This window comes from Parasteatoda tepidariorum, chromosome 8 (genome assembly GCF_982258835.1).
Source record: "Parasteatoda tepidariorum strain Cologne lab strain chromosome 8, Ptep-v5.0, whole genome shotgun sequence".
NCBI classification, from domain to species: domain Eukaryota; kingdom Metazoa; phylum Arthropoda; class Arachnida; order Araneae; family Theridiidae; genus Parasteatoda; species Parasteatoda tepidariorum.
The window spans coordinates 80,919,483-80,946,463 of record NC_141762.1 but is presented as its reverse complement, the minus strand read 5'-3'; the positions used below and the strand labels follow the sequence as shown (position 1 = coordinate 80,946,463).

The following is a 26,981-nucleotide window of genomic DNA, read 5'->3' as shown; positions in this document are numbered from 1 at the left end:
CATACTTTTTTTCTCTCAATGTCGATCTATATTTAAATTAAATATCTATTTTGCATATTTGGAAATTTTAAGGCAATAAAGGCTCAGAAAGTAACGGAAAAATAGCGAAAATTTTGCTTCTTTTGAGAGGATGTTCTTTACTTAAAAAGTGTGAATATTAATAATATTAATAATTATAATAAATTTATGTCACATGGTGATGTACTAGTAAAAAAACTGCACTATGTAAGTAAAAGAATCATAACCTCACACCGAATAAATTTTGAAGTAATATCTCTCTGAATTTCGTGATGAACACTATAAAATTTTGTTGGAAGGAAATCTATATTTAAACATCAAATCGGGAGCTCATGTACACTTTAATGGAAGTTAAATCTCATAATTGCACTTTAATGTGTGAAGCTAAATCTAAATAACATTCACGTTATTATTCAAATATTTTTATTTCCGAAAAAAAAAAATTCGTAATTCAGTTATTGCATTTTTAAATTCGAGTACGAAATTGCTTGAGTTTTTTGTTGCCTTTTAAGTTGCTATTCATTTGCTGAAATAAAAGTTTGTAAAATGTAACTATGATTATCTTGCGTCATACGGATGATTATATTTTATTTCTTAAATAATGCCAATTATATTAAATAAGTGTATATTATTTATCTTTTTATATCATCTTATTTTGCATTGATTATATAGTATTTGTTTCGAATTTATTTCCGAACCATTTTTTTATGTCACACTTATTTTCAGATCTTATTATGTTTCCCAACAGTTCTTCGTTAAAAAAAATGGAAAAAATATACACACATTTTTCTTCTGACTTAACACTTAAAACAACTAAATTGATTTTCTTAATGATTTAAATTTAAATTAAGAGTATAAGAACTGAAAGTATGCAATCGTACAGAAAAAATGAAATAATGCAGTTCATTTATTAAAAGTTGGCAAGTTTTTTTTTTGATACATTCGTTTACTTTAAAAAAAGATTAAAATAATTTGCTGTCCAATTTAAGAAAAAATGCAGTTTTGAGAGCCTCATTTTTAAATATTTTGTTTTGAATTTTTTTTTTGTTGATTTATGCATGCATTATGCTTTTAAACATGATATTAACACATTAAGACTTAAAAAAAAATCATATTGAGTGTGGGGAAGACAATAGCACTTAAAATAACTATAAAGTATATATATATATATATATATATATATATATATATATATATATATATATATATATATATATATATATATATATATATATATATATATATATATATATATATATATATATATATATATATATATATATAATAAATATGATCAAAATTGGTGAACAATGTCTTTTTCAATGCAAGTAACTTATTTACAAGTTATTATTTTTTTAAGAATTTTGTTTGTATTACCGTGCTTAAAAGTAGTCTAATTTATTCATTAATTACAACCGTACGTTTTAAGTAATTTATATATAATGTCGCAACGCATTTGGCAAAAATAGGATTAAAGTGGTTTACTAGCAATTTATTTCCAAACGTGACTGTACAATCTAAAATAAAAACTACATCGTAGAGTAGTTTCGTATAAAAAGAAGAAAAAAGTCAAAACCCTCTACTAATTCCTATTTATTATTATTATTATTATTATTATAAAATATTATCTAACCATACCCGTACAAGTTACTGAGCATCTTATAGGATTTTAGAAAACAAAAAGTGTGAAAACTTAAAAGAATAAATAATGTTAAAAAAAAGTATAAAACAAAAGAACGAAAAAAAAATATAAACATTGAAATTCAAATAACTTGTAACCCAAGTGAATTCAAGCAAATAACATTTTCTCCCATATACAGCTCATCGGCTCAGGCCGCGTCTGGAATATAACGAAAACAGGGTAAAAACAAGAGACTCTGAGCATAATGTGATTTCTCGCCTCCGCGCGCCACGTGCTATCCTATGGCGCATGTCCAGGCGTGTCCAGGCGCATGCTTGGAAAGCGCGCGCCAGATGCATGAATGCCGCTAAGCGCCCGTTTATAATCTCATTTCTCGCTTCGCGTCTTCGTTTGGATGGTGTTTTCTGAAGTCGATATCCTCTATCAATACCATATTGCCTATTGATATAAAATCATAAACTTAGTCATATTATTGTTAATTAACGCAACTGATAGTAGAAAAAACTTTTTCACATCATTGCTATCATTTTTGAAATTAGTACACTGCTTTCAAATTTGAATCTGAACTTTGTTTAAAAAAATGTCTGCACAAATTTATTTAAATTATAATTTAAATAACTAAAGAGAAAGTTGGAAGAGGTCTGATAATGAACTATTACAGTCTTGGATATATTTTCGTATTCTTTTGCCTGTTAGGTACGTAGAATTCTATTAAAGTTTTTTTTTAAAATTTCACATCCAAATTTTAATTTTTTTAGGATCTCCAAGATAAAGTATAAAATGAAAAAACATATTCAATTTTCAGAGAACAGAAAATTTTGTGAAGCCGTTCTTCGGATTTAAAAAAACTATTAAACACTGTTCTTCAAGATTTACGAAGCAAAAGTGAAGTATGAAGACATGAACATTAAGACGATTGAAAAATTTAAATAAATTGAATTAAAAGTAGAAATTAGATTTAAAAGTTATTTTTCTTTGTAAAACCACCAAAATATGGTAAAATTTACCGTGTTTCTGGCTTTATGGGAACACCAAAAAATACAGTAATTTTTGCGAAGCTTTTTAGTAGTGACTTTTGGTAAAATCAACAATAAAATACTGTTATTTTTTTATAATATGCAAGAAAATTTGATACATTCGATGATTTTATTATACCTTGGAGCTTGCCATAAGAACAAATTATTTGATTAGTTCACTTTTTAGTATTTCTTTTTTCTGAATGTGTGTTAATAATTTTGAAATACAAAATGTCGTTACATTCCGGTAAACCGTTACCATATGAATGGAAACCGTTTCCACATGAATGGAAACCATTACCATATGAGTAGAAGTCGTTTCCATTGGAATGGAAACTATTGCCCTATGAAAGGTTTATAGTTTGGTTTTATTACCAGATTTAATATTTTTTCTTATCAAAAATTTCGTTATGATACAGTACGGCAATTTTACTAAATTTTTTAACCTGTATGTAAAGACATTTAATAATGCATTCTAAATTTTTTTGTATTGCATCCCTTCTTAAATTGAAAAAAATAACCAAAATATTAGTAAAACATCTCTTGAATGTTTTATAAAAATTAGAAAAGAAGTATTTTGTTAGGAAACTAAATCTGAAAAAACTGATGGTTTTAAGGTCGAGTGACTTTGTTAAATGATTTGTTGTTAAGTACAACTACTCATGAATTTCAGAATAGAAAACGAAGATATATTCATTTCTTTTTTATATTACAATTGTATTTATTGTGTTAGTATGAGGATAATAACATTTTACTAACTTTTATAAAATGGGTGATTATTGGAACATAGCGAATAGTATATCAAGTATAAACTTATCAAAGAATATTTATTGTGTAGTAAGCAAAACGTAGTATCATTTTCCTAAATTTTATTAACTTTACACACATCTAGAGTTTTACTTCAAGTATTCTATAAGAAAACTACCAACATCTCTTAGGATAAAACAAAATTCGTAACAGTAACATGTTTTTTTTATTTCGCGTTATAATTTTGAACATTATTTTCAAACTGCCACTTTATCACCAATTTTGCTAAAACATATTCGAAATCATTCAATCATTGTTAATCATAAGATGCTTAATAATTATTTAAAGAAATAAAATTAAGAAAAAAATCTAAGACGATCACCAGAAAATTATAAAATTTATTTTAGAGAATTATTTTTTAAACGTATTTTTATTATTTGGACATCATACGTTTAAAAAGCAAAAGCTTAAAAGTAAAACAAATAAATAAATTAAGAAATTAAATTAAACTGAGAAGAAATGGAAAAAACTATTTAAGACAAGAAAAATTGTTCTGATTTATAGATATTCCACAAATGACCATTAACTAGGAAAATGAATACCAGAAATTTAAGTATTAGAATAAATAAATTATTTAACGTTGAGATGGAATACTTAAAAGGAATAGAGAAAAGCAGAAGTATATTTTCATTATTTTTGTAAAAATTATGCGCCGTGTGAAGGCTGTGTTATGTGCCTTGTGACACTGTAAATATTTCCAAATAAAATTGCGGTAAGGAATAGAGGCACAAGGAGCGCCCGAACTTTAAACTGAAAAATAATTTTACTTTTTGAGAAACAAAAAATCTGATAAATCGCAATTTTTACCGTAATATTTGTTGTCAAGTCGCTGAATCACTGTAACTGAATAAATTTCTGTTTACAATATAAAAGTTTACAATAAAATTTGATTTTACGGATGTTGCACGTATTACGGTACCCTATACAGTGTATGTTCCTTAAAACTGTAATAAACTTAGTCTCACAAGACAGTAATGTTTTTGTGTTTAATCTATTTAGTGTTCATTAGAAAAATTAAAGTCAAAACTTCCAGAATATGATTTACCATCTTTCCGGCTCTTTAAAAAAACATTAAAAAAATAAACTAGGTAATTTTTTGCAGAAGTGCTTTGATACTGATTTTGTTAACATTTGCAAAAAATATAACTTTATAATGTGTGATAAAATTTGCAAATTTTATTATGATATCTTAGAGTAGGAACCAAGAACCATTTCTTAGGTTAAATTTACTTTTTTCTGAAGTTTTTGCTAAATTAGTGGTACTAAGAATTTTAATTTTGAAAACCAAAATTTCCGGTCAACCATTTCCATATGAAAGCAAAAATTACCAAATGAATGGTTTAAATACTGTATATCTTGGTTTGATTAAACAGAATAAGTTTTTTCCAACATGTCATTGCCATAGAGAATGGTAATTTTAAAGAAATATTTTTCTGGTGTTGCTTTACTTAACTTTTCTTTTTATTGAAAAACAATTATGAAAAATATAATTTCATATCTTCTCAATCTGTATAAAAACTGTAGAAAACAAAACAGGCATACAAAAAACCCCAGAATAATACTTTCAAATAGAATTACACAACTATTTTTTTTACTTACTTATTTTTGAAAATGTCTTTTTAAAAGTCAGTTTTTACTATTATAAAGGAAAAATTAAATATTCGAAAGCAACATTACGGATGATTTTTCAGATACTTTAAATTTTCTTGTTTATCCTTAAATTCATTCCTTTAGTGATTTTTTAAAATTTCTGAAAAAATCGATTTTAATATATTATATTTCCATCTTAATAAGTATAATACTGCAATTAGCATGAATATTTTTTTAGTTTTGAATTCATTATTAAATTAGATATTTAACACCAAATATCAAGTCATTATAGAAAACGCCGCCTCCTCAAAAAATACATAAACTAATATATAATGTTTTTAAATTTTGCTTCAAAGAATAAATAAAATATGTAAAGTCTACTCATACTTATCTGATCATAATTATGAAATTTCACAGTTTTATTTAGTTTACTGACAGATACTTTAGTTATTTGGTTTAGAGGATCAACAAAATCATGAAAAGAATTTATTCACTTAAGGATATTTGAGTTGCATGAGTCTTTCCATTATTTCTAATTTAAATTACATTTTTTGTTTAAAAAAGGGAAATATCATATTCTATGATGGCTCCATTTTAAATATATGGAAACTAAAAGTCACCAAAAGAGACTTTAATACATTTTATTTCGCATTAAATTTCCTTAAGAGTAAGAAAGAAATTATTACTTGAAGTTTTTGCTACTTTTAGCTAAATGGAAGTTTTATCATTTTTAACTACTATTAAAATTTATCAAAAATAAATAAAATGTGACAGCAGTTATCTTAATATTTTATTATTTTAAAATGAAAGTATAAATGCATTTCTAAATTTGTCTTGCACATGAGAAAGGGAACTTTATAGTTTTGAGTGATAAAAGATGAAATATTTGAAAAATCTGTTTCATAAAAATAAATCAGATTTTCATGATAATAAATGCAACAAAAATTCATTATTTTTATTTATTATTATTAAAAATTAAGAAAACTTTTTGTACTTTTGTGCCCTATTTCTGCAATATACGAATGAATACATATTCTGCAGTATTTTGTTTGGTACTTCTGCATTGAATCTTATTGTAAATTCACTTGTTAGGACTTTCTTCAAAATATAAAAGCCACGAACTTCTATAACCTGAAAATTGCTTTTCCAAACTGCTTACATAAATCCGTGTACTAGTTTGTTTGAAGAATAACTATTGAAGAGTAGAGAAAATTATCAATGAAAATCTCAAGTATTTTAGTTATCATTCAAAAGTATTTGTAATTGCCAAATATTATTTTCTACGTAATTATATATAAGTTTCTTTGTCTACAAAATTTAGATGTTTTGAAACAGCAGATAAAGCGATAAAAGGAAAAGAAAATTCAAGTTAAAATGCAAGAATAGTTTAATTTGTTAAATGTAAAAGTATTGATTTTTCGATGACTTTAATAATTTGATTTAAGATACTGATAGTCCATCACTCAGTTCAGAAGATCGTACTTTCAGTTTTGAAATACTTCTTTTTTTGGAAATGAAGTTGGCATGAAAGAAATTTTCCAAACAAATATTTTTGTAATTACTAATTTTGTAGTTAATGATCTAGTATTTTTTATGTCAAAAATATTACTTTAGATGAAATACACGCTTCTCAGTGAAGTATTTTTGAGATTCTCAGGCAGAAACTATTTTAGATAAGGGAATCCAAATTAATTAAATTTTACATATATATGTCAATATAAATTAGGTAAATTCCACATTAATGACTGATCACGACTTGTTTTGACCAAAAAAAAAACTTCATATGAGTTTAAATGAAAATTTTAAAGTTTCATTTTTAAATTTATATTTGTAATTAATATTGTCTTGAAATATTTTTAGTTAAAAATCAGTTTTTAAAAATATGTTAAATAATTTACAGCATTTCATTTACATTATTGGATTCATTGAAACTATGAACTGTATTAAACTTTGAAAATTCATTACTATGCACGAAGTTACATAAAAGAATCGTTGTATTATTTATTTGTTGTACATTTTAAAACGATACATCGAAATAATTTGACGATAAAGATTATTCCATAAAATTCAAAACTTTTATCCTTCAGATTGTTGTATATTAACTTATATACTTCAATTTTTATTGTAAAAGTTAGAAAAAGATTCGATATTTTTTGTAAAAATTTAAAAATTAATTTTAAATTTTTATTACAGATTTTTTTCAAATACTGAGAGCAATTGCTGAAGGTATAATGGTGATAAAGGCAAATATACATCGATGATTTTCGATAAATGCAAATAGCAAATTTATATTTAATTCAAAATAACTGGAAATGTTTGAATATTGAATAAAATATTTTCAATACTATAAAGCAATGATGATTGAGTGTTAAAGCTATTAAATGTTATTAAATGTATTATATTTATTCTAAAAATTTAATTCGAGATTTAGGAAAATTTTTGAATGTTTTTAAACCAGTAAAAAATTTTACTCCGAAAAACAAATAAAACAAAAATAACCTTTTTTATCGCTTATCAATATAAGTGCAATTTCATCAACTGTAAAATTATTTTATTCTTTTAAAAACAGTTCATAATACTATGCTATAGCGTTTGTGAAATAAGCATTCCAAACAATATGCAGATTTAACTGAGGCAGCCAGATATTGCTGATATAACAAAAAATAAAAATAAAATGGAAATCACAATAAGCCTTTTGTAAGCTTAATGGAGCTTGTTGGTTTAATTTCTTTCATTGAAGTTTTTCATTAATAAATAACAGGGAACATAGTCCCACCACTATTTAAAATTTTAATGAGTATATCATCAAATTCTTTTCACAAATATTTCCAACCATTTTATTATTATTATATTTCAGATTAAGTTAGTTCTTTGCAATTATGTAATTAGCATAATAATCATGAAATAATTTTAAATTTGCGTCTCTAAAAATATTGTCGTTGCGTTTAATAAAAATATGTAAAACAATGCTCTGCTGTAATGCTGCTGTGAGAGAGTAACCAAAAACATAGTCCCACAACTAACTAATGTCTCGATGAGTATATCAATAAAACTTTTTCAGAAATAACTCCGACCGTTTTATTATTATTATTATATTTTAAATTAAGTTAATTGTTTGTATTCATGTAATTAGCATAATTATCATGACTTTATTTAAATTTAGATCTCTAATTTATTTAATTACGTTTAACAAAAATACGCAAAATAATGCTCCGCTGTAATGTTGCTACACGTAAGACAAACTTCTATTTTTACAAGATTGAAATTGCAAATTATTTCTTTTCATGACATATAACTTAAATGAAGTCTCATGTATGAAAAATGCCAAAATTACGAAGATTAATCGTTTAAAAATGCGCAAAACAAATAAATGTTGATTATTTTTATAGAGTTGAAAACTGCATTTTTGAAGGAATACATATGTGTAGAATTATTTTTTTCATGTAAGTTTAATATTGACAGTCAACTTTGTAAAAATCACAATTTCAGATGTTATTTTTATTTTTTTTCTTCTTCAAAGAAACATGAAATTTTTCTAGTTAACTGTATTAAGTATCAAATAAATATAAATTATTTAGAAAAATTTTTTTTCTCAGGGAGGTTATAATAGTTCTCGGAGAAAAAATTTAAGTAAAATCGCCGCACTGTACGGTATTGACATTTCTAGTTAAAATATAACAACATAATTTTGTCATTAAAAAATATGCCACTTTTACCCATCCATTCAATAATGTTTTCCTTCATATGGAAAGAGTTTACCTGAAATTCTAGTTATCTAAATTATAGTTCCTATAAGAACACAATTAGTAAAACATACAAACATCAAAAGTTAATTTTACCAAATAAATGGTTTTTATACCAAGCTCCAAGGCATCATGAAAAAGATGTCAATTGTACCACATTTACCACACATATTATGAAACTATATGTTAGTGTTGATTTCACCGAAATCATTACCAAAATGCTTCAGTAAAAATCTTTTGGTTTTCCCATCGATCCAAAAACACATTATAACCATATTCTAGTTTGGACCATACTTTTTTCTCAGGGTAGTTTTTTATGCATGTTGTAGCTAGATAATTTAGTAGCACTTATTGCAACTGAAATTAAATTAACTTAAAATTAGATTGAAAGAAGGAGTGAAAACAATTAGGAACATAACATCTACTTTAAGCCATATAAAAACAATCTTGAATGTAGGTTTCTGCAATTGTTAACAGAAAAGCGTAATTTACATTTAAACATTTAAAATACAAAAGGGTATGTTTTTGGATTATTTTGTACAAAGTAACATTTCTTAGATTTAGAACCAATTTCGCAGATATTCTGTCTTACTCACCTCAGGGACGTCTCTGGTAATTGTACCACTCTTTTTTTCTCATTTATCTTCCCTTACTTTCTGTACTGAATTAATAATAACTGAAAGAACATATGGATGGTTCTTGGGTTAGGAGCTCAAAGATTATTTGCTTTGAATATTATTTACCTTTGCAGTGGCTAAAATACATTTTCCATATTACCTTTTTTTGCGATAAATGATATCCCTCTTTCATAAATCTTGCAGATAAATAGATTGCGTGTCTTCCATTTGAGGTAAAAACTAACAGCTTATTAATAAATACTGAATGTGTAACTTTTCTGGAATTGAAAATTGTAATTAATTGCCTACTTTTTTTCCAAGTATATGTTCATCTGTTATTGAAAAAAAATTATTTCTAATTATTTGCCTAGATTATATCCATGTAGATAGTACATATAGATTATATCGACGTAGATTTGACAAATAATTCAATTTCTTTTAGAAATGCTCGTATTAAAGTGAAACGTTTCCGTATATATACGCGTTACTGACCAAAATCTGTGTTTAAGAGAGTTTAAAGAAAAGACATTGCGTATTTGAATTAAATTTGATTAATTTTAAAGAAAAAGTTTTTTATAAAAATTAGATGAATAAACAGTATATTCAGGTATTTTGAAAAAAGCTAAATCATGCTCTTAGATGTTTTTATCTTACGGTTAACATAGTTTAATACATAGTTTTAGGAAGTTCAGATACATACTTTATGATTTGTACTGAGTTTTCAAAATTCTGCAGGATATTACAGCGACAAAAATGTCTTGTGTTCATTAGAAAAAATTGTACATATGGCTTAAAATCAATAAATTTTATAAAAGTAATTAAAACGTGAGAACGTTATTCAAATAATTTTATAACTATTTATGATTGAAAACACGACAAAAACTTAGTCTTATGTCATATAATACTAAATCATATTTCAAGCTTTTGGGCTTTTTAATGATCCTACATTATTCTGAAACATTTTTGTCATTCGTTTTTCTCATAACAGTTAGTCTACAGTTTGTGAGTCATCAAATTCAAATTTGATAGAAAAGTTTCACTTCTAATAGTATTTCAAAATATAAACAGTATGCTTTGCCATTTTTACAAAAAAAATTATACTTCATTATTTTCTTTTGAAATAAAACCTCTGAGAAGGTTTAATAAATGAATATAGAGCGAAATTCAAGTTTGAAAGAGATTTATCAACCTATAAGTAAAGGAAATCTTTCTCTCCAGAAAATACTTACAATGTAAAAAATTCTGGAACAAATTACTGTAAAATTACCGAAACTCAGGGTGCTGGTACTTTTTAGCGTTAAATACTTTTTTCGTCAAAAATATTTCGAAACAAAACAATGATATACCATAAATTTTACAGTAATAATTGTAATTTTATATGAATAATAATAATGCTTTATACAGGAATCTGATCCGATTTTTTAAGGTGTAAGGAGATATCTAACGTTTAATTACTACTTAATTGATCGCGTAGCTGTGCTACAGGGAAAAAATCTGTTGAACTGATATTTAAGGAAAAAAATTAGATTTAACTAAAAAGTATACCTGAACTCTAGTAAGTAAGAAAAATTAAACTATTTACGAAAAAAATTCCTTTTTATTAAAATGTATTTTGTTACCTTTTTAAATAACATAATTTATAAAGAGCAATATTTATAATAAAAATAAATTATTTATACCAAAATTTTTTTTAAAAAGAGTAATTAATAGTACTTACATACTTAATCAATTTAACATTGTGCGAATTTTATGTTTAATTGTCTTACAGAAACACGATGTCAACTAAGCTAAATTATTTTTACATTTTACCTTCCCTTTTCTTAGAATGAAATTTCGTATTTCAAAATAAACTAATATTTTAAATGCTATATGAAAAGGGCTTAATAATCATACATTTATTAAGGGGTTTAAACGGGATTAAATTCATATGTGAAAAAGAAGAAACTTATTTTTCCTGTACCAAATTTAGTAACCATCTAAATAATCCTTCCAAAATATTTTGTTTTGTGTCGAGACGAGAATAATACGATTATAACTAGTCTATAAATATTCTAAAGAAATTTGGCTTAACGGCTTAGTTTAAGCTTTAACCAAGTTTTTTCTTAGAAAATTATATTCGTTTTTGGTATTAAGCTATTCTATCATTCTTAATATATATAACTTCTTTGGAAGTTAATGAGAATATAAAATTTGGTGTGTTTGTTAATGGAGCGAGAAAAATACCACTTGTTTCTTAAATATTTTACTATTTTTGAATGAAATTAATAATACAAACATGCATTCTGTTCGAAAAATTAAAAAAGAAAGCCTTTGAGTAATTTTTGATTTAAATAACAGAGTGTATCGTAATAAAGGGATTGGATGGCTTAGTCTTAATATGCTAACTAATTACCATAGTCGAAATTTCTATTAACAAAGTTAAACACAGAATGACTGAATATAAATTTTTTACGAATAAATAAGCATTTTTTTATACGGTATAGGATTCCTGGTCCTCAAAGTATGGGAGAAAGGAAAGTCAATGAAAGCATGGTTTCAATATTTTGGTTGGGCTTGAGATCCAATGTTCGCTTTCTAAATTCACTTTTTGCGTATATCACCATATCTCTAAAACGTTTTAACCCTTTGACGCAAATAGGACACCGGTATATATATATATATATATATATATATATATATATATATATATATATATATATATATATATATATATATATATATATATATATATATATATTCTGTGACTCTAATTACAAGCACAAATATATATAAAATTCAGTAGATAATTAGAATTATATTCGTATTTAAATATGAAATGAAATAAGTAGTTTTAGAATTTTATTTTTCATTAAGTTTAAAAATTTATCAATAATTACTGAAATATCAATAATTACTGAATAATTACTATAAAAATTCTGAGTCAAATGGTTAAGCAAATTCTAAAATTTTTACTCATAATTGTAAAACTCGTTTATTAAGCATATGTCCACATATATTTTTAAAAAATATTTATTGCTTTTTATCATTTAATTTACTAATGGCAAAAAAAAATTAATCGCAAATTTTACATGATTTTAACTTTCGTAATTTTAAGCTGCATAAAAATTGGTTAATCGAAAATTTGAAGAGTATGACTTGAATACATCTTAAGACTAAAAATATAAAAAAATATAATCTTATATAAAATATAATTCTTATATAAAATATAAGAATGGACTGCATTAAAATGCAATTAGCATTGAGTGGTCCAATCAGTCACTTGGCCTTCCTGTCATTCAATTAGAACCACAATTTTCAGACAGCGATTAACCCTCCAATTAGTTTAAATGTAAAATATCCAAAATTATCGGAAAAGAAATTTTTATTCATAAAAACTAAAGTTTCATTTTAGGTCTTCGTTTCTTTAAATTTCTTACTAATTATTCAGGATATTTAAGGTAACATTAAAAATGTTATACGCATGTTAAATGTTAAAATCCGATCACTAAATCAAAAGACGTTCTTTTTTTTTGTTTTAGACAGTTTGTTTTTTTATACATTTATAAGTACCATTTACAAGCAATGCTAATAAAATACACTTGTAAAATTGTAATGAATAGAAGCTTGTAAATAAATTTATTTTATGTTTCAAAAATATGCAAAAACTATGAATTGGAACAAATTGCACATCCTTAAGAACTAAATGTAAGTACCATATAAGAAAATAAATAAATATTATCATTCAATACTTCAGTGACATTCACGAAATCTATATAATATGAGATTATCTTTTCTAAAACACTTAAATATTTATGTATTATCTAACCATATTCTCGTAACACAACCATTTAAATGTTTGATTCTTCTTTGCAATTTTCCTTTCTATAGCTTTTGTTTTAAACTATAGCTTCATCATTTGATTTCATGGGTTAACAAGATATTATGTTTAATGTGCATATGCTTAAGATATAAACCACGCAGATGTGGTTACAGTTAAAGTAATGATAAAATGATTGCTATTATTTCATCGTTATGTATAAAACAGCCTGTTCTCACAAAAACACGCAAGCGCTTTAAATGAATCTTTAATGGTTATTCCAAGGTTTTTTTAGTGTTTTTTCTTCAATGTTTTTGACGCGAATGACATTTATGCAATTTTTATTTCAAAATGTTCGCTTCATAAAAAAAATGCGTTTTTGAAAAGGAAGCAGAAATTAAGAAGCACGTGCATATTTTTTGTTTACTTTTTCATTTTCTTATTGCATAAATAAAAGTATGTTGTAAAAATTCTTAAATAATGTTTCTCGTATTTTTAAAAGCCATAAGTATTGATTTTATGTTAAAGCAAACGCATTATAGTGCACTTCATGAAAGTGCTTGAATTGCTATACTATTTATGTTTTATACTGCAAAACGATTCCCGATTACATTGCGATGAAAAACTTTTACTGCAAAATTCATTTTTAATGGAACATGTTAGGGAACAAAAATATAATATACCCTAATTTTTATAGTAATAATTACAGTAAAATCGCTGAATCACTCAAATTAAATAAATATAACTGTATAATAAATTACAGAAAGAAATGTGTTTTACGGTAAAATAGATTTGACGGATGATGCACCCTAAGTGCCCCCGGTTATTTATACCATAATTTGATTCAGACTTTTTACAGTGTAATTCCTGTAACATGAAATTACGTATCTCAAATGCGCATATCTGAAAAGCAATTAATGATTTGTTTGTAAACCAATTTTTATTCATTAAATAAAGGACCACTTTGAACTATTTTGAAGCATTATTAATTTAAAATTTTACACGAACTACAACTGCCTTTTTTCTTTTTAATATTACTTCCAATTTATAAGCCATCACATTGGGTTACGAAAATAAAATATAATTCATTTTAGCAGAATTTTTGAGGCAAGAAATTGGAAATGTAATTTTTAAAATTTTTGGAAATCCAATTAATGGATTACTAAGTGTTCAGTGCTTTCTATAGTGTAAATAATAACAATAGTCAAAATGGTATTTTTCTCTCGTTGCGCTCTTCCATATAGTTTATTTTGTAAACATTATTATTAAATACTGTGTTCGAAATAAATACATAATTTATTATGAACCTTTTTTTGTGTCGCGTTGTTTTAATTACCTTTAAACAAGCACTGTGTTTGCTTCCTAAAATTTGCATTGATAGCATCAAAGAATAACAAGTGCATATTTATTTAAACTCAGTCATTTTCTGTATGCATATTTATAATTACGCTTTCAAATTTTAAATACTTATTTAATTAATATATAACTTTAATTCTATAATAGTTATTCTTTTTCTAGTTTATAAATATGTTTTTATAAAATAACTGAACAAAATTATTATTTTTTATTTTTTCTCCCTCCTTATGTTAAATACAATTTATAATCCTTCACACGGTCGTAAATCAATTATTTGTTATATTTCCAAAATAGTTTATTAATTTCAAATTTAGAATTTGCTTCAAATTAGTAAATATAACGAGAAATTAGTATTTAAATTTTAATAGTAACTATTTAGAAATTATGATTTTTGTATAAGTATAAATTTAGATATTTAGACTGATATGAAAGATTTTCTTTAAAAAAAAAATAATCTTCCAATACATAAACATCGACATTAACATTGATTACATAAACATTGATTTGAAAGTGTTTGGTTTTTCACAGTCGCATCTATTTAAAATTATGGTCTTGGGACTTTGGTGCAAAAGTTTAAAACTTTTCAAATTCTTAATTTTAGCAAAGAACTTTGTAGACAGCCTGTTTTATTTCAAAACCCTCAACTAGCAATTTCAGTAGACATTTTCCAATGTTTTTGTTCTCTTATTCAGTCCCTGCAAAAGTAAATAAATCAATCAATAAATAAAATGAATAAATAAGTAAAAATTTTAAAACTTATCATTACATTAATTTCTCAAAAATTCTCTTTTTTTTAAACTTTTTATTAATTTCATGTCGCAGTTTTTTAACACAATCTCCACGATAAAGAACACATAAAATTTTTAGAAATATTTGATTATAACTTTAATTAAAACAGAGATATATCTATCTAGAAGATAAAACCTTTAATGTATTCCACAATCTATGCTTTAGTTTTCAGCATTATGTAAGCATTTTCTCAATAATAATTTCGAACATTCCACCTAGATTGAAAACATAAAGCAAATTAATAATTGGATTTCCGAATCATGAACGTATATTTTTTATTAAAAAAATAAAAACATCTTTTAAGCACCCATTTTTGAATTTAACTCCCGCGGATTTATTGAGAATTCAATATGCATTTGTAGTAAGAAGAACTATAATTTTCAAAACCAAAATTTACGTAAACCGTCACAGTATAAGAGGAGAAAAATTATCATCCAAATGATTTAAATACTGTGCATTTTGATTTTATCAATCAAAATTATGTTGTTCTTTTTCTTTACCGGAAATGTCATTAATATACGGAACGATAAAATTACTAGATTTTTATTTCTTCGTGTACGTTTGCGCAATTAATAATTAGATTTCCGAATCATGAAAGTATACTTTTTATTAAAAGAATAAGAAAATGTTTTAAGCACACACTTTTGAATTGAACTCCTGCTGTTTTATTGAGAATTTAAACCAAACGTACTCGAAGAAATGAAAATCTAGTAATTTTATCGCTCCGTATATTGATGACATTTTCGGTAAAGAAAATGAACAACATATTTTTGATTAATAAAATCAAAATGCGCAGTATTTAAATCATTTTTATGATAATTTTTACTCTCATACGGTGACGGTTTACATAATTTTTGGTTTTGAAAATTATAGTTCTTCTTACTACAAATTTAGTTAAAAAATAAAAATAGCAAAACTGAATTGAACATTGAACCGAATAAACGATAATTATGCCATGCGCCAAGATATCGCGATAAAATTACCACATTATACCACATTTTCAAATTTATCACGTATTATAAAATCCTATTTTATTGTTGAGTTTACCGAATTCACTCCCAAAGCACTTTGGTAAAAGTCATTGAGATTTTTGGTGGTCCCATGGAGCCAGAAGCATGATAAATTTTAAAATATTCTTTTGGTGTATAGCATACTTTATTTATCTCAAACAATAGAGAAGTTGCATTTGATTTTTATATTGAATTAAATAGATAGACTAAATAATTTAAAATCCTTTCTATCACTAATCAATTATTTAAATAAACCAAATGCCCCAAGCATATTTGATTCATTTCTTAATAAAGTGAAAAGAAGCCGAAAGCTTACAACAATAAAATCTCGACAATGTTTCTTTCAGTATATTAGCTACCGTACTAGAAGAAACAAAAATGCATTAAACTAAGGGTTTCCTTACTTCCATTTATGTATATTCATGGGAACATAAATATGTGAGAGGTTTGTTCTCACCTTTGGTCGTGATGGCTGGGCCTGGCTCTCCAGATACATATTTTTTTGCATATGGCGATGGAAAAAAGAATTATGTGTTTGCTTGCTTTAATATTCTTTAAGAACTTTATGAGTTATAATACTTTTCATGACTTTGTGTGGTTACCTTTGCATACCTTTAACAATTCATGACATTTTCTTTTAATTTATTTTTCGCGTGGCATAACAATGTTGAGTGTTTAAAGTATTTTTTCCATTATTTTACTTAGTATTAAAATAATTATTTGAATATAGTCATTAAATTAATAATATATGATTACTGATATATGCTGGTTACATATTCTTTCACAACGGATCATCATAAAGAATGTGTAAAATTGTAAAATATCCCGTGTTCGAAAACCCATCTTTATAAGGATATAATAAACTCCAGTTTTACCTGATATTTTTAACATTAAAAAAGATATTAAGTGTGGTTAATTAATCGGAAAAAAGTGAAATGCTCGAAATCATTTCTCTCATTGCATGAATTATCAACTACTTCAAGTGGATATGAATTATGTTCTGATAATTAAAAAAAAGCCTATTGCTTACAACAAAATAACTGTAAAGAACATTATGGAATAAGGATCCAATTGATTCAATGAATATAGGTTCAATATTCAATTAATATTGGTTTCGGTGAAAACATTCTGGCAGAACAACCGGCCTTCATGATAATAACCTACCTCGTAAAATTACCGTACTGTAATGGTAATGACACTTCTGATAAAATTAGCGTTCTATATGGTGATGGCATTTATATTAAGGAACCCCTTTATTCTGGTAAAGAATATCAAAATATACAGTAATTAAGTCATTCATTTGCTAGTTTTTCCATTCATACGGTAACGGCTTACCGGAAATTCTAGTTTTAAAATAGTTGCTCTTATTGCCACACATTTAGTGAAATTACAATACTGAAAAATAAAAATTAGCCAAATAAATTATTTCTCTGCCAAGCTCTAAGGTATCATGAAAATATTACCAAATTTTGCCACTCTTGCCTAATTTTATCAAATATAATAAAACTATATTTTATTGTTAATTTTACCTTACTAAATTACTTCGTTGAAATTTACCGAGCTTTTTCGCTGTTCTCATAGAGTCAGAAACATGGCAGGTGGCTCACATATTCTTGTTTTTGTGATATTTTATTTTTAATGTTGGAACATAAATGTGAGAGAAATTCGTTTTCATTGAAGTCTTCATGGTAATATCCGGCATCTAGTCAGGAATTTTCTGCATGGCAGTACGAGAAAGAAAAAAAATAATAATGCTTTTGCTTGATTTAATATTCTTAGAGAGCTTTATGAGTTATAATACTTTTTAGTATTGCGTGGTTAAATTACGTATTTTCAACTAGTCAAGGCATTTTGCTTCTAATTTATATTTTGCGTAACATATAAATAATAATTGTTCTGAAACTTTTATTAAAAAGAACTTGGAATTTAAATAATAATTTCATATAAAAATACTAAAAATTAAGAATTTCAGTTATTATGTATTCCATATTCATTGGAAAACAAGATTTTTCTAATTGGCTGAGTATAAAATTCCCTGTTGTAACCTTATTTAAGACCGATGGGGTAATAAAACATTCCTAGACACGTCGAATGTAGTGCTGATTTTGTAATAAACTTAACGTGGGATAGATTCCAATTGCCGTCTCATATAAGTTTCATAAAATAACAGATCAAAAGGAAAAAAACTCACTTAAAAACTTATATTACAATCTGAATAATTTAGCTGACTATTTTATGAACATTGTATTGCATAAAATAATAAATAATATAAATTGTAGCTGTGAAATATAAAATTTTATTGAGTTATACATCATCTGTTTTTATTTATATATTTATTCAAAGATTCAGTAAAGTTAATTGTAGTATTCCGTAGAGCTCTTCCGTGCATTCATATTATTAAAATCTGACATACAAATAATTTTATACTTAAATAAAAGCAATAGACATTTTAACTGCGATTTTGATAAAATAGTTTAGATATAATCCATTCAATGTTACTTACATGTAGAGGGTATTAAATTATATTTTCTTAGTGTTGTAAACTAATCGTAGCTGCAAATATAGACTACAATACATTCGATTTTTCTTTGCTTTATCATGTTAATGGGATATCAGATATCAAGGATAACTTACTATTAGTAGACATATATATTGAAAATGAACTTATTTAATTTAATAATACTCAAATTAATAGTATTAAAAGCAATGTTGAATAGATACTTTAAATTAGACAGATTTGAATTTGAATTGAAAGCCGATGCTTCTATTACTAAATTGATTTTGAAGTAGCAAGTATTTTTAATGTATAAGCTTAGGTAAAAAGGACATGTATCCTTGTTTAATGCTATTAATCAAGGATTAATAGCATTATTATGTTGAATTTTTATGTAAGACGGAGATTATTCTTAGTTAATCTTTTTTTATGCATTGACTTTTAAACATCTTATAACTAAACTATGTCATTAAAATTATGTCTGTGCATCGAAATGCGATAAATTTCGCATTAGACATTTTTACAAGGTACGCTGTAAATATAATTTCTCAAAACTGAGCAAAAATGCGTCAAAGTAGCTCCGAAAATAACAAAAGTAGAATTTGAAAACACCATGTACTCAATATTAAAACAGCATATAGTAATTTAAAAAGAATACATAGTCTCGAAAGTAATGTGGAGGGAGAAATGTGTGAGATTCTTTGGCTCCTTGCAGGGTTCTCACCAAGTATCTTCCGGGCTTAGTAGGATGCTCGTAACAACCATAGATATGCACTCCTCTCCATGGACAGTTAGGAAGTTGCATGTATTTGCCGCTGCAATGACAAATCATTCAATGATCATTTACACTTAAAAGTTTTTATATAGCGAAATAAGAAAAACCATAGTCGAAGCTTTGAAATTACCAATAGTCGTATTTAAAATCCCCATGTACTCAATATTAAAGCAGCATAAAGTAATTAAAAGAAATACATAGTTTCGAAAGTAATGTGGAGGGAGAAATGCCTGAGATTCAGTAGCTTATGGAAGGATTCGTGGCAAATATCTTCCGAGCTCGTAGTAGCATGCTCGTAGCAACCATAGTAGTGCACTCCACTCCATAGATACTTAGGAAGTTGTATTAATTTGCCACCGCAGTGATAAATCATTCAATGATCATGTACGCTTAAAAGTTTTTAAGATATAGCGAAGTAAGAAAAAAGACAAGTTAAATTAAAATTATCAATCTCCAACTCAGTGATTGAGACCATATTTTCTAATTTGCATTCCATTTACCATTGATATTTGAAATTAGTTTGTCATGTTATATCATTGCTGCCCCCTTCCAAACTAGGGAGTTGGGAACAGTTACTCTCTCCCAGGTTCAGGGAGTACATTTATGGTAGTTAAGGCATCCTTGACATTTTCTCAAAACCATATATTTTAATCAAAAATGAGCATTGCCCTTTCAACTTTTCTGTTTTCTCTCTTTAACAGAGCTTAAATTAAGGAGTTAGAGGTTAAAAATTCCTTGCTAAATGTCCTGTTAAAAAAATTAATGTTTTAAAACCTTTAAAAATTATTTGCTATTTGATTTTTGCAAAGTTCACTTTCATAAAGTGTTTTTTTTTCCTTAGGCATTATGAATCTTATAAATTTCGTTTTAACCCATTTTCAGCTTTGATTGCGTCTGCGCAATATTTTAGATTGTTCTAAAACATATAGTTTTGAATCAAGCCATAACCAATTAATAATAAATCTCTTAATGCAAATGTAACCTTTTTAATGGTTGAAATATTCACATTCAATAATAAAGCTTTTTCAAACAAATGTATTATTCAAACATATTATGTCAACAAGCCTTCATACAAAAAAAAATTCTCTACACTTGCCATCTTCTAAATTTCAGTATTAAAAGTTTTCATTATTTCAAAAAACCTAAAATTGCAAAAAAAAATCATCTGTCGGAAATATTCCAGAATTATGTTCCTATTTTCTTATCTGAAGAAAACCAGTTAAGAGTTTCAGTCAACGTTAAATAGCACATAATGAAATGTTAAAATAAACTGAATTATTAAAATTCATGAAGACACATGTGTTCTTATAATTCAAGTATCTGACATAAATGAATTAATACCAGATACTCAATGTTGTGCATTAAAAAGATTTGACTTAATATGAAGGTAACACACTAGGACACCATTAGAAATTTCTCGGATAAAATGGTTAAATGATAATTTATTTAAATTTTATTTTACCATTACTCAAACAAAACAGTCAAATAACCATACATAAGATGGTATTCATACTGTTAACTATGAGAAAAACCATTTAATAATGGCTTTCACCTAATACTGTTAAACAACATGAGTCTTATCTCACCAACTGAGACTACCTTACGAAGTCACTTATTTATTTACAAATGGGTTGGGCACAGATTATAGTCGAGAAAGCTAATTTGAGGATCGTCAGAACGAGATTTCGAGTCCCAGCTTTGAAACTACGATATTGCCTTTATTCCTCTCAACATATGTAAAGTTCTTAGTGTCCTTCACTCCTCAATTCGCGACCCTGGACTGTTAGAATACGATACTCTTTCTGACACATAGATGGTAGCACCATTAAGCTGCTCAACAAAAAAAGTCTAGCATTTTCATGCTAGTGGTAAATGATTAAAATTCAGTATAATTTGGCATTCATGGTTTTATGACCATACTAGTTGTAAATGGTTTCAAAACCGTAAAGTTAACAAAAGTTATTGACCATAAACTTTGCAGTTAATTAAATGAACAGGCTTTATTTAACGTAATTTTAGAATAAAGAATAGACAATGAATTGCAAATGTGTATTTATCACATATGATATTTTATTTTTATGATTCTTCTTCTATTCCTTTTTTATAGAAAAATAACTAGTTTTCAAAAGGTGTATTAAACGAGTTATTACATATTCTAAGCATAATTTAAAAGATATTTTTCTTATGAAATTATGAGTTTCATTACGACAGACTTGCTTATATGTTTTATTAACAAGCTGTTGCATTTCAGAGTATTTCAAATGAATATAGGTATTGGGAATAAATAAAATGCAATACAAAATCTATCACGTCACAGATATTTATATTTTAAAACGTAAAATTAAGTCTTCTGAATTAAGTACTTAATTAGGTAATTAAGTTTAAAATTAAGTACTTCATCAAAAAAGTTAATTAAATTTGTTTATTTCCAAAATTACAAAGATTTTCTTAGCTTTTTTTGTATTATTATGTTCTTCTGATACAACTAAATTAATTATATTATGGTGTGTTTATCTTACTATGCCATAAAACCCTAAATCCATCGTCAAACTTACCCAAGAAAAAGAAATATAGCTTGATTTAGTGTCTATGAAAATCAACACCAACGGAAAACTATTTAAATTCCCATCAGCATAATATTGAAAAAGTCTTAATGATATTGCTTAGAGTTTTAATTATATTGCTTACTTGTAAAACAGTTTGGTTCATAATTTTTAAGAGACTTATTTTCCTTTAATTTTTGATTTGATTAATATTCAAAATCAAAATATTAATTTAAAACTTCTTTACATTTTATTACCTTCATTCCATTTTATAATTATAAATTAGCAAATACTGTAATTACCTTTATAATGAGCTGTAAACCTATTATATGCACAGAAAATTATGAATGCCAATTTGTAAAACATTGTAACACTATTAGGAAAAAAACTTTTCGCATTACCAATAAATAATCTCTTGGGCTAAAATCATTTAACGTAACCAAATCTAATCTATTCTAATTGCAACTAAAAATGCAATTGAAACTTAAAGATCGAAATTGTAGATGAAGTTGCAATGGCAATCACACTCAAGCAAATTTGATTCAACTAAGGTTAAATTTTATGGTAAAATGTTACTAAGAAAAACAATTTTTATCACAAAAGTGTCTCGAGAGAAATTCTTGGACGTGAGGAACATGAGCATAAGAAAGCAGAATTTTTTTAGAAAATAAATTTGAAATTAATAATTTTTATTTTTGAAAAAAAAAAAAACTTTTGCTGTTAAGAAATAAAATTGCTATGAAGCAACCTTGGAGGTTGGTGCTCCCATAATACAAGTCTGGTCAAATCTACCAGAAAATTGTAATTTTTTCTTTCTCCATGGGAACACTAAAAAACTCGGAAAATATTTATAGAACTATGTTTTCTTTTTTTTTCACTTAAGCGTATTGTTATATATAGTTTAATAATATGTAATAAAATTTGGTAATTTTATCATGGTAATTTAGAGCATGGCATAAAAGTAATTTATTTGGTCAACTTTACTTTCAGTTTAGGATTTCGCTCTAAATGTATGGTAATATAAACTACAATTTTTTAAAATTGGATTTTCCGGTTAATTGTTACGATATGAAAGGAAAAACTGCCAAATGAACAGTTTAAATACCGTATATTTTAGTTTTATTAACCAGAATTATTATTTTTTGAACAGAATTTTTGTTACTATACAGTAAAGTATTTTGAACAGATTTTTGTTTATCAAAGTGAGTGGCAGCAAACAGAGATTCCGTCCTCCAGAAAGTTCTCATAAAACCTAAGTATAATGCCGAACCTATTTTCAAAATAAAAATTAAAGCTACCTTTTGGAATGTTATAGTTTATGCAGAATAGTAGCAATGTTAATGTCATTAAATGTTATTATATGTTTAAAAAGCTTGGTTTAATGTAAAATCATCGCATCTTGGAAAATTACAATTAATAAACAAAATAAGGAGCCCTAAATTGAACTAAAACATATTTCGTGAAGCAAATAGATCGAATATAGTTGTTTAAATACAAAACAACTACTAATGTTATTGTTTTTCTTGTTGAGTTCTTTTGACTTAAATGAACTATTCATTATATGGTGCGTTATATAGGTTATTATAAAACCAGAGTATAATTTAAAAGCTATTTTTCACGTAAAAATTGCAGCCACATTGTGTAAAGATATAGTTTATGTATTATGGTAATAAGCTCTTACCATTCAGTGAATTAATATTCAAGTAGCAGCTGCTTCATTTCATTATACCTCTCAATTCCACCAAGAAGGTTCGTTTATATGCAGGCACATACCATGAACGTATAAAAATGCCCCTGAAAACAACAACCTTCCAGCAAGTGTTCCTGACACCATAAACTGCTGTATGTAAAATCCTGTTTACCTTAAACGGGAATTGTAATTACCCTTCAGCAAATGATTCTCTTCTCCTAAATAGATATCCTAACATTTTCCGTAAATCGCTTTACAGGGGACTAACTGATTTATTAAGATGCCAGAAACGATGGCTTTTAATTAATTTAATGGATTTCTAAACTGGAGGGGAGTCTAGGAAACGTTGCGTTTGAATTTCTAGCAAACCATTTGCCTTTAGTCCCCACGGTTAAGGATTGATACACTTTATATCGAAAGGGCGAAGGAAAATTCATGCAGATTTTAGATTTATTGGCGTAAGCAAAATTGATTCGGATTGTGGCTCATGCTTATTCGGAAAATTGAATAGTTTGAGCATATGTGGATATCGCTCATTCATGGGTTAAAGGCCAATATGTTGTTTGATAAAATTTATAAACGTAGACATTGAGGAAGAGTATTGTTTGTTACTAGGAACTGCAAAAGTGTAATTTGGATTTTGTTTTTAATAATCGTAAATTTAATACCGTGAATAGTTACATCAATGAAATGTTTGATTTTATATATTTGCAAAACCTTTTTCCTGCCCTGAGAAAGAATAAAATTAAAATTTCTTGTTGATTTTAGTTTGATTTTTATTTTTGAAAAGGAAAGGCTTTGTAAAAAATTTCGGATCAAAATAAGGTAAAAAGTACTGTACTTTTTGCGTAAAAATTATTTTTGCCGGAACAAGTTACGGTTCAAAAAATCTGATTAACTGTAGTTTTTACAGTAATAATTACCATAAAATCACTGAATCACTATAATTAAATAAATGTTACGGTGAAAAATGGATTTTACTGGTGGTGCACTCAAATTGCCGGAACTTTATACTGTGATTTGATCCGAAATTTTTTGTAGTACGGATAATTTCACTTTTCTGTAGTGATCAATACATTTTACTTTTTTAAACGATTAAATATGTCGACTGATTTGCAACCAGTTGAATAAAGTTTTTGACATCTAAATTGATAATTTTCGCCGTATGACTCTCACAACATATCAATATAAATGTGTAAAGTCACAGACTTGTACACCACTTTTCGCTAACTTTTAAGTAGTGGTTCTGAAATATACTAGAGCATTGATAACGAACATTTAGTATACCCTTTCATATTACCAATTATATTTCATATTACTTTAATATTACGTAAATATAACACCATTCATGTTATATTTTTAAATTCAGTTTTTCGATTTGTAATATATCTGCTGTTAAAGTGCATTGTCTTATTTCATCCTTATTAAAATAATCTAAAAGTAAACATTTTTGAATAACAAAACCTCCCCAGAGAAATATGAACTAATGGCATTCAACAAATTCTAATCAGCTTCATAGTAATTTTTAAATATGATAAAATTGTCTGAAATCTGGCCCACGAAATATTAACATTTATAGAAACAAATCACCGATCAAGAATTATTTACACACTAAACAATTATAATTTCTTTTTACAAAAGCCTGACCTAGAGAATTCAACAAATTAGTAATAATTAATAAACTTATTTTTTCGATATTAATATAATTTCATATTTTTGTTATTTAAAATCAGGAATTATTAAAAAAATTACTGAATAAATATTATTAAGTCTTAATAATTGAAAAATATGGAAATATATATTTATATAATTTTTCATGAAAAAATGTATAATTTTTAATATAACTAAAAAGAAAATTTCAAAAAAATTAAATTACAAAATAAAAATGATAATGAAAAAAAATAGTCTTCGTCAACAAGGAAGAACAATGATTTTCAGTTAGACAAATAATTCATTATTTCTGATGCATTAACTATTAGAAGCCGTCTGTAAAAAATTGAAGAGCGCTTGAAATTTAAAATGATTTGCTTTTTTCATGAGTTGTTCTTACTATGATAATAAGATTTCATTTTTTGTCGTCTCAAATAAACAAACGTTTAGTGAAAGAATAAAAGATAAATAGAAATTTATTCTCCAGAAGAAAATTAAAAAAAAAATATTCATGCAAACTCATGCATGCTTTTTAACCCGAAAGAATAATTCATTTTGTTCTTTCAACGTTATCTCAGAATTTAAAATAGAACCCTCGCGTACTGCTATCACTCTTTTTACCTGAAACAAGTGCTTTCTCGATGCAAAATAAATTTCCCCGGATAAGAATCATATTCCCATTATAATCTAATTTTAAAACATAGAACCCATTCAAATTCGAAGACATAAAATGAAAGAAAAAACTTGGATTCAAAATACTGTAGAAATATTCCAAATGCTCCATTGCTTCACATTACAAAAAGCGGAAATAGTAAAACACAGAAATAAATTGGTCCGCCAACTATTTCATTGATTTTGAAACCCCCGCTTATAAGAAATCCCCCTGCCTATTTCCATAAGAAAATTCCCGCCACTGGTTTCTAGAAACGAAGAACAGACCCTGCTTTCCAAAATTAATGCACGTGCTTGCACGGCGGTGTGCTCACAGGTGCTTTAAATATCTGTATGCATTGGTTTGAACTATATTTGGCAACTTCTGGGAAACATAAAATGAAATGTCTTTTCGCAGTCTCTTCCAGTTTCGCCTCATGCACAATAATTATTATGATGTCAATAAATTGAGCCCACGTGAACGAGGTTCAATAAAATGAGTTGTTAGAATTTTCCAATTTCATTATATGCGTTTTGAGAGGGAGTATCCGAAGAAAAATGTATGGAACTCCCATGTACTTGTATATTTTTTAAAGCATTTCAAACAGATATCTGATTTCAATAAACTATCAAAAAATGGATTAATAAAACAAAATTTTTAACTTTGCCGTTGTTGTAATATCTGTACTTCTGAAGGCGTGTTTCTAAAAGTTGATTTCTTGCCTGTAGTATAGGCTGTGTATAAAATATGTTACACGGAGTTTGTGCTTCGATTAATCCAACCTTACTAATAT

At 26.2% G+C, this 26,981-nt stretch overlaps 1 protein-coding gene across 1 annotated transcript in view; it reads left to right on the top strand.

The window, feature by feature from the left end:
* Positions 1–2,031: 2,031 nt before the first annotated feature.
* LOC107444984 (lachesin) overlaps positions 2,032–26,981 on the top strand; it is a 186,174-nt gene continuing 161,224 nt past the window's right edge. Inside the window, exon 1 of the mRNA XM_016059278.4 lies at positions 2,032–2,356. Coding sequence (XP_015914764.1) covers positions 2,308–2,356 — 49 coding nt within the window. The 5' untranslated portion in view covers positions 2,032–2,307. The remainder of the gene's footprint in view (positions 2,357–26,981) is intronic.